The 13,201-nt window shown below is 43.5% G+C and overlaps 2 protein-coding genes across 6 annotated transcripts in view; both read right to left on the reverse strand.

Annotated features, from left to right (window-relative positions):
- The window catches only part of LOC119453495 (60S ribosomal protein L10-like), a 295,540-nt gene that overhangs the window by 75,813 nt on the left and 206,526 nt on the right, over positions 1-13,201 (reverse strand). The window lies entirely within an intron of this gene.
- The window catches only part of LOC119453496 (uncharacterized), a 50,351-nt gene that overhangs the window by 19,858 nt on the left and 17,292 nt on the right, over positions 1-13,201 (reverse strand). For 2 of the 5 annotated variants that reach the window (XM_049668191.1, XM_037715542.2), the window contains exons 2-3: positions 8,999-9,080; positions 7,227-7,352 (exon numbers count right to left, since the gene is read on the reverse strand). In XM_049668191.1, coding sequence (XP_049524148.1) covers positions 7,227-7,352; positions 8,999-9,080 — 208 coding nt within the window. Of the gene's footprint in view, positions 1-1,550; positions 4,170-4,221; positions 4,556-7,226; positions 7,353-8,998; positions 9,081-13,201 lie in introns of those variants that run through there. The other 3 variants (XM_049668189.1, XM_049668188.1, XM_049668190.1) reach the window with 3 other exon arrangements.

Below are 13,201 nucleotides of genomic sequence, written 5' to 3' on the forward strand. Positions count from 1 at the left end.
GTATCTGAGATACCACAGAGCAGCTGTAAAAGTGGTCATTGTTCCAGATAATGTGTGTGCTCACTTTCTGAGATGAAATGCATTTGGTGCGTGTGTGGAAAAGCTGTTTGATATCCTGCCTTAAATATTTGCAGGTAAACCATTCCCAGAGACTAGGAGATGGTCCCTTGAAGGTGTGGGTCCTGTGCATGGCTGATGGTAGTGTGCTCACCGCCCACTGCACCTGCATGGCAGGGGTAGGTGAGGCCTGCTCTCACATTGGAGCCTGCCTCTTCGCTGTGGATACAGGCGTAAGGATGAGAAATGACAAAACATGTACCGGAAAGGATAATGCGTGGCTGCCTACATATGTGAAAAAGGTGCAGTTTAAGCGCCTGAAAGACATTGATTTCACTTCATCGAGAGGGAAAAAACAGCTTCTAGATGGCAGCCTCGCAGATGTCCAGAAAAAAAAGCTACGAATGGACATTCCACCTCCTTCACCAGAAGAGCTGCACAAATTGTACATGGGTATCAAGGAAGCAAGAACCGTGCCTGCGATATTTTCAATACTACCCGGATACTGTGAGGCCTTCAAGAAACCAGAACCAAAGCACAAAGTAGATTTGAGATGTTTATATTCTGAAGACAATGCAGCCTGCACCTATGAGGCACTTGTACAGAAGTCGGAGAACTTTGTTTCAGCATATGTCATGAGTGACGACACCGTGAAACATGTAGAAGCATCCACAAGACAGCAGAACCACTCTCAGCAGTGGTTTTTGTACAGAGCTGGCAGAGTACATAACGGCCTCTGTTATGAAAAGGGTATGTCATACCAGTGTAGAGAGACCCAGCGTCTCATTGCTTAAATAGATCTGTTACCCGGAAAATAGAAGCCTCAGAACACCAGCTGTGATGTGGGGGATCAATCATGAGCAAGATGCTCTCAAGGCCTATGAAGCTCATGAGAGATCAAAGCATGAACAATTCACGTGCCGCAGGTCTGGGCTTCATCTGAGCACGACGCATCCATTTGCTGGAGCAACGCCAGATGCCCTTGTGTCATGCATCTGTTGCGGCAAAGGAGTCGCAGAATTCAAGTGTCCGTACATACTTCGCGACGCTACTAACTTCAGTTCCGCCAACACCTGCCTAGCTGAAGTCAACGGTGTCATGCAATTACAACCCTGCCATGCGTACTATTATCAAGTGCAGGCCCAAATGGCTGTGTGTGATGTAAACTACTGTGATTTCGTTGTTTGGGCACCACATCTGCTCCACATTGAACGAATAAGGTGGGACACAGAGTTCTGCAAAAATATGCTTTCTACCGCAAGAAAGTTTTTTGTGAAAGCTATTCTTCCAGAACTCTTTGGTCGGTACTTCACGCGGCAGCAGAGCAGTTCGCAGGAAACGTACTGCTTCTGCAATGGGCCAGAAGTAGGAAAGATGATTGCATGCGACAGTGCGCAATGTACGCTCAAGTGGTTTCATTTTACATGCGTTGGACTTTCTCGTGCACCCAAGACCAAAAAATGGTATTGCCCGCAGTGCAAAAAAGAATAACGGGTGTGTCATAACTATCACTGTGGAAAACGTGACACTACAGAACAAAGCACAATTTCTTTTTTATTTATTCATCAATTACCCCGCAGCGCCCAAAGGCGTTACAGCAGGGGTAGTTACAGCATGGAATAAAATACATCTTCGTTCAGACAATGCACTTGTTTTTCAGTCAGTTTATTCCACTGTTTAATTGTTCGAACAAAAAATGAGTTGGCACACATGTTCGTATTGGCAGGGTACTCCAGGATTTTGCAACTATGATTAGTAGGCTTTGAAATGTAATGAGGTTTCCGTAGGTAAATTTCCCTATTAATTCCAGTTTTATTATAGTCAATCGAATATAAAAATTTTAATCTCAGTTTATTGCAGCGGCCAGAGATTCCCATCCTAGCTCAGCCTTCATTGCAGTGCAGCTCTCTTTCCGTACCACCCCAAGATGAACCTGGCAGCAAGGTTTTGTATTTGTTCTAGAGCAGCAATGAAGGTTACAAGTAGTATATGCCGTACGTTTAAATTCGCATGCGAACATCACAGCTTTCGTTGAATGAAATTCGAAGCTTTACCATCTTTGGCTATGATAATGTCTACCTGAGGTTTTCACGAGCATTCAGATGACAGTAGCACACCTAGATACTTATACGTACCACCTTGCTTGAACAGTACATTGTTCAGATGGTACCTTGACTGGTTTCTTCTTTTTAGTAAAAGAGATGTACACACTGTGCTATGTTCAAATTCATTTTCCATTTAGTACACCAGTCATGAATAAGTGACAAGTCGTTCTGAATTTTTGTACACAACAGTCATCCGCAAACAACCGCATAGAAGATGAAATTCCGGCAAAAATATCATTAATATAAATTAAAAATAATAGCGGAACCAAGATGGAGCCCTGTGGGATGTGAGACAATGTTCTTGCATATTTGCCTGGTGTGATATACTATTCAGCCATAGCTATAAGTCAGCTATAAGCAGCAACAGTAAAACCAAAATAAAATCTAGAGTTGCCCAGTTTATTACACAGGAAAAGGTATGCAAGCAATGCTATTTGTTATACTTGTTCCGCTGCAACCTCTAGCAAAAGCAAGAAACATGTCATTGCATAGAAGGCTACAGAAGACCAGCAGCTATATGGAGCTATGGCACAGTGCATGACAAAAATTACAAAACAAAGAGGAATGAAGCAGCCTTCGCACAAGGTGAGTCAACACAGGAGTGCCAATTGTTCCCCCAAAAAATACTCCCAAAAAATGTACTGATGACAACCCTTGCCCTGCAATACATGTTTCTAAATTTTTTTGCTTTCATTTTACTTTTTGGTATGATGCTTTGATTTGTTGTTGACATATTCTTGCTTCCTGTAATGAATACAAACACATATTTGCTTTCTAAGAACCAATTTACAAAGCCGCAGCAACGTTTACAGCCAGAAGAACAGCAAGCTTATCTGCTACCCACAATTCTCATGGTGGTTCAGCTGCCATTGCTCATTTCTCGGTGGCGGCAGTGCCAGTATTCTCGCTAGTGTACAATACGAAACACTACGGCTCTGATAGCATGCATGCACTGTGGTAAAAACCTTTAAGGACTCTCATTAGCGTCCTTTAATTCTGCAACTATAGAAGGACAAAGATTCGAAAGGGCGCAGCACACCGTGACAATTTTATCTATTGGTGCTAATTCGTCTCCAGGTCGGCAGGTAACATAGTCAATGGGCAATGTAGACTTCAGAATGGCAAATTTATTTCTGATTAGGCCAATAACCCTCTCAACATGGATGCGCACATTGGCTAACTTTCTTGTGCTTTCTACCTCTTCAGCTGAAAGCTGTTTTTTACCTCTGGTAAAAGCTGGAATGTGGAGCCTTGCGCAGTAAAATCCAACACTTTCTGATATGTTAAATCCTCGATCAGCAAGCACCACATCACCAGGCAGCAAGTAGTCCAACAGACCACAGTGCTCAGTGATGTGTCTGTCGGTAGTCCTCCCTCCCCAGCCCTCAGATATAAAGGTGACAACACCTGTAGGAGCAATGCCGATTAAGAACTTGGCCGTATTGCTGCCTTTATACTGGGACCAAGTTTCACTTCTTGGCAGGAATGACGATGGCCGCTCTATCTTTAGTTCAAAACAATCGATGATGACTGACACATCATCACCAAATGCATCGTAAAACGCTTGTGGCATTGTACGACGCAGTGCTGTTCGATCTGGCCACACAATTTGGGTCTTAAGTCGACAGTATGCACAGTGCAGCCACTTATCAAATATTCTACACACTGTAGCTTCAGACACCCCAAATCTGAAGCCCAAGTCAACATTGTGCAGATTCAGCTTCAACTTCATCAAAAACAAAATGAACTCTTGAAACTTTGACAATGAATTATTTACATTGTGCGACACATGGGATTCAAGAACTTCAAACAAGCTGTTTAACTGTGTGAAGTTCGGCATTCCTGTGTAAAAAATTACTTTTGCCTCACATCCTTGAAATGCTGCTTTTGACAGCTGCAGCTGCTCGTTTTCGCTGCGGGCAGTGTAAAGGGCCTCGTTGAGCGCGAGACACTGCGTTTCCAAAGCTTGGAGGCCCACCGAGGTTAGCTCCGTCTGCGCAGCGACTCCTGCGAAAAAAAAAAAAAATCATGACACATTTTAAGCAAATGACTCATTGCAAACACATTGTACCACGCTGACATGCACACTGGGCTCCTTAACAAAGTTGCTCACGAAATTTGCAGAAAGTTACAAACCAGGCGCATTTCGGTACCGCTTTCGTCTTCGTCTCCCGGTGGTGGCTGGCCTTCCACTGCGTCGCCGGTATCGGTGCCGATCGACTCTGCGATTGCCGCCGACACTGCCGCTGACGCCGCATCAGCTTCATCTTTCTGCAAGCGCCGTTTTTTCGCGCGGTCGTAGCGCGCAGGGTCTGCATGACGCGAGCTGTATCCGAGCAGAAGCGACGGTGCCCAATCGGGATTCGTCTCCTCCCACAGCTTTGATGGCCTGCCTACAAATGCAATTTGCGCGGTTGTTTCTTGTCCCCGCATTTCAATCATCACACACACACACAAAAAGGGCTTTCAAGCTTACCTGACACGAAATGAGCGCCGCAGACTCGGATATCGGCACGGTTGGTGTCGAGATCGGCGCGTCTGATACGTGCCAGCCACAGACTGCGCCGCTTCGCACTGAGTGTTTTCATGCGGTCGCACTGATTGTGCACGACCTTTGGCAAGCGAAATAGATTTGTGTTCGCCGACTGCCGTCTCTTCTTCGTTTTGCTGCGGTTCGAGCACCCAAATACAGCGCATAGTACCATGGCTAACGAGAGCGATTGCAGTCACGCTTACGCGTTCGCCCGGTGGTCCTCCAACATGGTAAACAGGTATCCCAGAATTCCCGGCCGTGACGTAGGTGCAAGGCATCTATACAGCGCTGGTGGATGAATTATCCTTTTTTATCATCAAGGAGAGCCGTGCATCGCGAAGGGTTGACAACACAGGCAGTCCTTATGTATCAGCAGCGACACAGGTTGATTCCATTCCTTAATATGCGAATCACTATTGTTGCGGCTAACTACCGCACACGTCTTCCCTTTATCGTTACACATTTTGCAGCATGAATTGGGCACAGTGCATTAGCGAACACCCACTTGTATTTCCGACAGCTGATCGCATAGTAGCAGGGCAGAACCAGTAGTGGTTTCGTATCCGTGCGCATTCGCTGAGGCAACGTATGGCGCGCCGCCGAAAGCGCCATCTCGTTCCTCTAGAGTAAACTGCTCCGCGAAAAGGGTCAATATATATTTTTTGCGGCAGTCCAGATATAGGGATGATCGGTTATAACGATGGGATTTTTCGTTCTTGATATCGTTATAAGTGCACTGCACTGCATTCGATTCGTATATCAAATCGAATAAGATCCTCCACGATTTCTTATTCGAAAGTTTCAAATATTCGCACGCCCCTAGAAAGAATCCGTGAAATATAATTCACAAATCGATTAACAGTTTGGGGGGGCTTTGGAGGCGCTGGTGTAGGAAGTTATTTTTTTGTTTACACAGAACAGAGGTGCGCATACTTTGTCAGCACACAAGCGTTATAGAAGCCAGTTCACATTCGGCACTCATATACCGCGTGTGTGTGTGTGTGTGTCCAAAAACATATCCGCCAAGATAGCGACTGACCCAACAGTAGCTAGGCAGCTATGCGAAACCGGGGAAAGTAGCAAAAAAAAAGCTTCGCTATAATAAATAAGTAAACAAATGAATTTTTAAAAATCCGACGACATCTAAGCACTTTTTATGAGTTGTGAATGCGAAAGCATTAATGTACAATTGAATGCCTGTGAGTGGTCCTTCGACGCATGAACTCCTCGCGGGCAAGCGAGCGCATTGAGACGCTTGGCACGCTTTGATTTGGCCTTACCGAGGTTCAGTAAGAACGCAAGCGAGAGTTTGCGTGGACAAGGAATGCGCCGATAACACAGGCTTCCGCTAGCGCGAGCATCAAGGTGATGTACTCTCCCCTCATGCAACACCTGGCACGTTATCTGGCAGCAGGTGTTCCCTTTTCCTCACTCTGCTCCATCGAGGCGGGCTTGTGACGTGGCGTCGCAGCCAATGGGAATTTAGGTGCCGTTTCACTGCTATAGACGCCGGCTTTTTCGCTCAATGGGCCATTCGATACTTTTGCATCAATAAATAAAAAGGTTACCGAGGCACTTACATGCATTGAATGCGAACGCATTCTGGGCATGTCGACTATATCGACGTCAGTACTATTCGACGTCCATGTCACGTGACATCACCACTTGGTCATGTGACCTTGCAAATTAAGGCTCTCGGTCATGTGATTATGTCATATGACGTGATCGCTCGGTCATGTGCTCGAATTGGGCAATGTCAATTCTGAGGGTGGGCCATGTCAATTGTGGGAGTGGGCCAGGTCGGTTTTGAACGTGGGTCAACTCAACCTTTGCATTACACAAAGTCAATTTTGGGGGTGGGTCAAGTCAATTTTGGGAGTGGGCCATGTCATTTTTGAACATGGGTCAACTGAATTTTCGAATTGGGTAGTCAATTTCAGTGGTGGGCCACCCAAATGTTGGGGGTGGGCCAAGTCAATTTTGAGAGTGGGCCAGATCAGTTTTGAATGTGGGTCAACTCAATTTTCGAATTGGGTGAAGTCATTATTGTTGAGGGGATCATACAACCCGCTAGAGGGTGTAAAATATATTTATGGTGAAGGGTAATGCCCGCAAGATAAATGACGATTATTGGAGATATGACCCAAAGAGTGGAAATTTCTATTTAGAGTACCATTTAGGAGTTGTGTCTAACACCAGAACAACACCGCTCTTGAAGCTTCCTCAGTTTCCTCGATCCTTCTCTCGCATAGGGTGTCCCAGCTAACGTTACCCAAGCAGGTGAAAGAAAAAAAAAGATTAAAATAATCACGGTGGAATAGTCCATTTTAATACCATACAATGCATACAATGTTCGGTCGTCAGACGTCTGTCGACCGAACACTGCAGTTCTTATAATCGTATCTCCTACCGTGATTTTTAAGTCTTCTTTCTTTTAACAGCTTGGCTACCGTTAGCTGTGACACACGGTATACTCGTATACATTCATAATGCATATCCAATCGGTAATGAAAATGTGCAGCTGTACACACCCACTTCCTCCGTGATGCGTTCTGTTTGCATGCCCGTTGTGCTCGTGAGCTTTACTCTGGATGCCATGGTGGACTTTGGTATCCTGAGCACTGCGCACTGGGTTGTAGCGTCAACCTTCAGTTTGGCTGCATGGAAACGAGCAGTAAAAATTAGCATGGGGTGCCATCAAACCCGCGCAGCCCTGCATGGGCTGGCCCGACAGGAGTCAACGGGGATGGAAGCTTTGGCTCGGCCCTCCTATTTAATTACATGGGAACGGAAAAATCATTTTTCTCGGCAACCACTGCACCTAATGTGATTTGGTTTGTTGCAGTTAAAAGAAAAGGTTAAAATCTAGTAACTGTTGGAAGCAAAATTATGATTTAGCAGGGTAATTTCTTCATAAAACTTTTTAGAAATCGCTCATTTTCAGAAAACGAAACTATCAAGTTTACAGCTCTGTAACTCCACAATGCAAAACGATATAATTCCATAAAAGCATGTAATAGTGCATCTACATGGGATAAAACTGAAGTGTCATGCATGGCTCTCACATACACCACTAATACGTGAGTATAGGACTCTTACAAATCCCTCGTAAACATTGTAACAAATTCACGCAAAATATAAATTGTTACATCATATTTGTCCGCTTTAGATGCTCTAACTGATGCAATTTACAGACCGGCGATATCTGTTCTTGGTGCAAAGTTACGGATTTGTAAACTTAGTGCTTTTTTTTTCTTTTACTTATCAAATCTCGGTAAATTCTCTACAACTTCGGACCTAAGAAATAAAAACTCTGCTTCCTACAGTCACCATAATTCAAGTTTCTCTCTAGCTTAGATGCAACACACATGATTCAAATCGGTCCAGAGGTTTCCTCACGAAAGCATTTCTTGGTTTCACGTGTAACTGAATAGGCGGCATCGAAGTTGAGTCCGAGCTAAAGCTTCCTCTTAAGTGCACTACATTTGCCGTAAACGGGCGTACGAGAGTAAATGATTCAGATCTATATACGTGAGCAATCCCCCAACACCAGGCCCAACCTTGAAGCCGACCGAGCTGACGCGCCAAGCCCCCCAAAAAGAAGGCATAAAATGTTTCACTTCAATAACAGAATCTATAGGGGTATAGTATACAGATGGGGATACACATATGAGCCGATTGGCTATATGAGTGCTATCATGTGTGCGAGCGATTAGGCGGAAGTTAGCGTTATGCACCCCACCCCCCCTCTCCCCCGTCTAGACACATACCATAAAGTAAAACGCAAATCGAATAATGAAGCTTTCATGTAATCTATTGTCACAAATACTCCCGTGCAAAAATAAAAAGTAGTCATCGAAAAAGATCCGGTATTAGGTAGGATAAACGCTGAAAAACTAAGCCGAATTTTCTAAAAATAAGAACCGAAAACTCTGGACCCCATTTATGATTTTTTTTGTTTTGTTTTTGTTGCTGTTGATGCGAGTGTTGCTGATAATGCGAGACACTGAAAGGTTGGCGAGTGAGGATAAAGTGCGTCGAAATGTCGACGCACGCGAGAGGTTTTGCAGGTTGGTAGCACTGGTCAGCTAGGAGTCGAACCCGCGAATTCGTGTTCCACGGTATTGACGCCATGACCACTGAGTCATCGCGTTTTTTTTTTCTCTCTCTCCTATAAGCATGCATGGTTATTGCACAATAGTTAATGGACGATACGTCTTATCCGGGCACGACTGGCCAATAGCCGTACACGCGTGTAGTATTTCTTTGACTGGATAAAACACAAGATGAATTTACTGCATACCTGTGGTCGTTGCCTTGCTAACCATCTCGACCCCGCAGTGACCCATCGAGACAGCAGGCGTACATCCCATGCCTGAACAACACTGCGTTTAAAAGGTAAAGAATCAGCGGACATTGCAATCTCACAGCTCACACAACTTCATAAAAAACTGTGGGCAGCTTGCACTAGTGGTGCAAGGCTGGAGTAAACAGCGGAGCTGGTGATCGATCTACCTTCTTCCAGGTTTTACTAGGCTTGGCTAAGTTTTGCTAGGAAATGCTTACTGCTAGGCTCGACTCGTTATATAGGCTCGACTCAGTTTTGCTGGGCCCGACTCAGCTAGTTCATGTTCGGGCTAACCAAGGAATAACCATGCATTTATTTCCTGTTCTGGTCGGTCCCCCACACTGCTCAGCGATTTCGGGGGGTTGGACACCTTCATCTCGTCGTGGTCGGTCACGGCTGGGATTGCTTCACGCAAGACCGGCAAGGCCAATCTCCTCTCATAAAGTCTCGGACCGAGCTCACGGTAGACAGGTTGGCGTCGAACCAAAGCCATTCGCAGACGCGACAGCTGTGGCCAAACCCGATGCCCAGGAATTCCCACTGGAATCGGCCGTTCGCGCCACTCATGGATCGACGGATCCGACGTTAAAAGTTCATTGGCGTTCCAGTTAGGTTCTTAACAAAACATCGCTTTATGCATCGAAACGCAAAACTAACTGGAACGCCAATGCATTTCTCCGCAAAGTTCGGGAATTAATATCTCGAAACTGGTGTCATCCCGAGAATTGATTCTAAGTGGATCCGCTTTGCGAATTCCACGGCTACAATTTGTAAATTGCAATATGGGCCAGCAGGTAATTATTTAAAAACTTCATTAGTAAATGTTTGTTAATTAGCCAATTATTCATTTCAATTTTTGTGCAAGTAATGTCCACCTCTTCGAGTATACCAGCTCATTAACTAGACTTGGGCTATCTGCCACAGGCAACGTTAAATAAATTTTGAGAGTGTTCGTTGAAACACCCTGTATATAGAATATCAAGACAATGACAGTGAAAATTTGCCTGGAGTATGACAATAAAACAAAGAAAATCCCAGGTCACCAAAGCACTTCTTATGAGTTGTGAATGCAAAAGCATTGATGTCCAATTGAATGCCGCTGAGCGATCCTTCGAGTTTTGCATTGCAATTATAGCTTTCGAGTTTTGCTGCAGGGTATGTTATAGTTTTGTGATTAAATTGGTGCGGGTTATTTTTTTCATACAGTTTCTACGTTAGTTTTTCTTGCATACAGTACAGAGTAAAACATATGAACCAATCCATTTCGATCCGTAGCTCGTAGGCTAGTTGGGATCCGTAACAAAACTATGTAGAGGAAGCAAAGCAACTAAGATATTAAGATAGCATACACATATGTACTTAGCAAACTAGGCAAAAATAAGCACTTTACATCAGACAATGTAGAGATTACAATACAAAGATTTTTCGAAATGCAAATGGTATAATTGAACACTTACAAGTAAAGGAAAATGCGCCAGAAAAAAGAAAGGAAAGCAAGCGGTGAATGTAATATTAAGCATTGGAAAGAAGATCATGAAAATACAGCTTTAATTATCTCTGCAAATTAGCTGCACGTTCAACTTCTGTGAGGCCCAGAGCATTCCGCTCAAATACTCCCAACACTTGAAATTCTCGTTTTACCATACACATTACGGGCCTTTGGAACCACAAATTTTCTTTTTAGTGCACTGCATGTAGAGCGTCCCATTTGGTAAAGTTGGTCGCAGAGAGTGGGTAATTGGTAACGATGCTATTATTAACCATTGCAAGAGTTTTAAAATTTAGTAACGAGGGAAACGGTAAAATGTTTATTTTTTGAAAGAGCGGCGTTATGCAAGCGTTGTAATGTGAGGAAGTCATCAAGCGGACAGCCCTGTTTTGAAGTTTTATATCTGGCTTAATGTATCAATGGCTCCTAGATGTAACACAATATGACAGATGGCTGTGGAACAGGCTGAAATAAACTTCTCGAAGCGTTTTTGTATCAAAATGTTTCGGCACTTCAGCAGAATACAAGCGTTGCTCAGATTCTTGCAAAGCTTGTCAATGTCAGGTATACGGTGAAATGACTCGTGCGATACAACACCTTGATGGGCTCCTTGGAAATCTCAAAGGTTGCCAGGGGCCCTGTGGAAAATTTTAGTTACGCTATTAAAGTTATAAAGTGTCTTCCAGAGAGTGTTCTACCGCAAGAATTCTTTAAAACGGTATAATAGTAGCCAAAATAGATGCAAAGAATGTCTAGTATAAGGAGGTGACCTGCTCTTCATGCACAGAGGCATTTTTCCTTTGCTCGACCAGCGCGCAAGGGACCTTTCTTTCTTGCCTACTCCCATATAAGAGACGAGGGTTCACTTCCCCCTCTTTTGCAAAATACCTGTCGCGCCTTTATTTTTTTTATTTGGATCATGACAATGACATAATATGTTCCTCTTATATTCCCAAGCCGACGTGCAATGAGTTTGTTAACATGATGGCAGATAATTAATGTAAAGAGATATAGATCGTTGCAAAAGAGCAAGAAGCTTAGTAATAGATATTAGAATATTAGACACGATACATGTATCATGTTCACTAGCTTGCTATTGTCCTTTGGTTCAGGCTACATGGTGACTTTGACAAAATATTCAGTGGGTTTGTATCAATTCCACAGTGGTGAAGTTCTGGTAACAACCGTGTGTTTTCTTCTTCAGGATAACAGCTCTTCAATCAATAGCTACCGCGCTGAGTCCTACGACAATGCCAGCAACATGACTAGAGCGTACTAAACTATAAACCTGACAGGGAAGTACATGGGCCTGCAGGTGCATATAAAGAACTCAATGGCCATGCAAGCACAATGCTGCGATCACTCCTTAAACCTAGTAGGTGCTTGGAATGTAGATAGTTGTGTCGAGGCAGTCAAATCGTTTACTCTGTCAGAAGTTGTATGTGTTCTCTTCCACATCTCCAAAGCACTGGAACTACTTTTGAACAGCTTTGAACAACATAAAAAGTTGTTGCTTTGCTTAATTCTTTAAACGCCTGTGTTGGCTCTCTCCACCCTAAGTATCAAATTTTTCAGCATAGGTCAAAGCCAGTGAGTGTCCATAAGTGCTATCAGCATTTTACGAGAAATTTGCTGTTGTTGGCTCTCAAGGAGTACTCTGAGTAAAATGCTGAGCTCATCAACCAGGCCAGAAAGTTATTCGAAATGCAGAGAGTTCATCTTGTCTAGACATTTTCTGCTGAGGTCGCATACCTAGTAATCTGGCTTCGTCTAGCTAAACTATGGCAATGGCAGTTTAAACGTGCCTGTCATTGGTATCTGTGAGCACACCACATTGCATCACTTAGTGAAACCTTGAAAAGAAAATATCTAGGATCGTTTCCCAATATACAGTGTCAATGGCATAGCCAAAATGTGGAGTTTGTTGCCTTGTGTTCAAAAATCGCCCCCAACCCCAGTTTTCAAGGAGCGCATATATCTTCAAAGCATTTCACGGGCTCTTGAATGTATTTTTCCATATTCAAGGGTCTTTAATGATTTTTAGGAGGTGTGCAAACCCTGATTTCAGGGTGCAATGCACATGTAATATGCTTGGAGTGTATGTTTATTTGACAGTTTTCTTACTTGTAATGCATGTGCGAAAGACAGCACAAAAAAAGATGCAATATACAGCACAACAAAGATGCAAATAGCGATTTTTGAGGCAAAATCGAATACGTGTCAAATAGTGTCAGAAGTGAATTGAGTCAAATACTTTTCTAATAGTGTTCTAATAATGAATAGCCGTTATCATAATTGATATAAACTGATGTTCACATCCCAGCATTCTTAAAGTTAGCAAGTTTCTGTCATTATATAGTACGTTATGAAGTGTTGTATATCAAAAGCGCAAATGGAGCTTTAGGGGTAAACCAGTAGTTTCTTCACATGCACAGGGCTCTTAAGAGAGTGCAAATGATCGCTGTACAGCCTGTAAAGTGTGGCAACCTAAGTGACATAGCCTGCTCCACTACGCAAGTTGTCACATTTTATGTCTATACTATGCCCGCCAAGGTGAAAATTTATCGTACTTTTGTTCCAATTTTATGTTTATGTGGGTGCAGTTGATGTTTTGAAACATTTGAAAGGCATTAAAAAAATATTCGTATTTGCAAATAGTGACAACTGAA

Source organism: Dermacentor silvarum, chromosome 5, assembly GCF_013339745.2.
Source record: "Dermacentor silvarum isolate Dsil-2018 chromosome 5, BIME_Dsil_1.4, whole genome shotgun sequence".
Taxonomy (NCBI): domain Eukaryota; kingdom Metazoa; phylum Arthropoda; class Arachnida; order Ixodida; family Ixodidae; genus Dermacentor; species Dermacentor silvarum.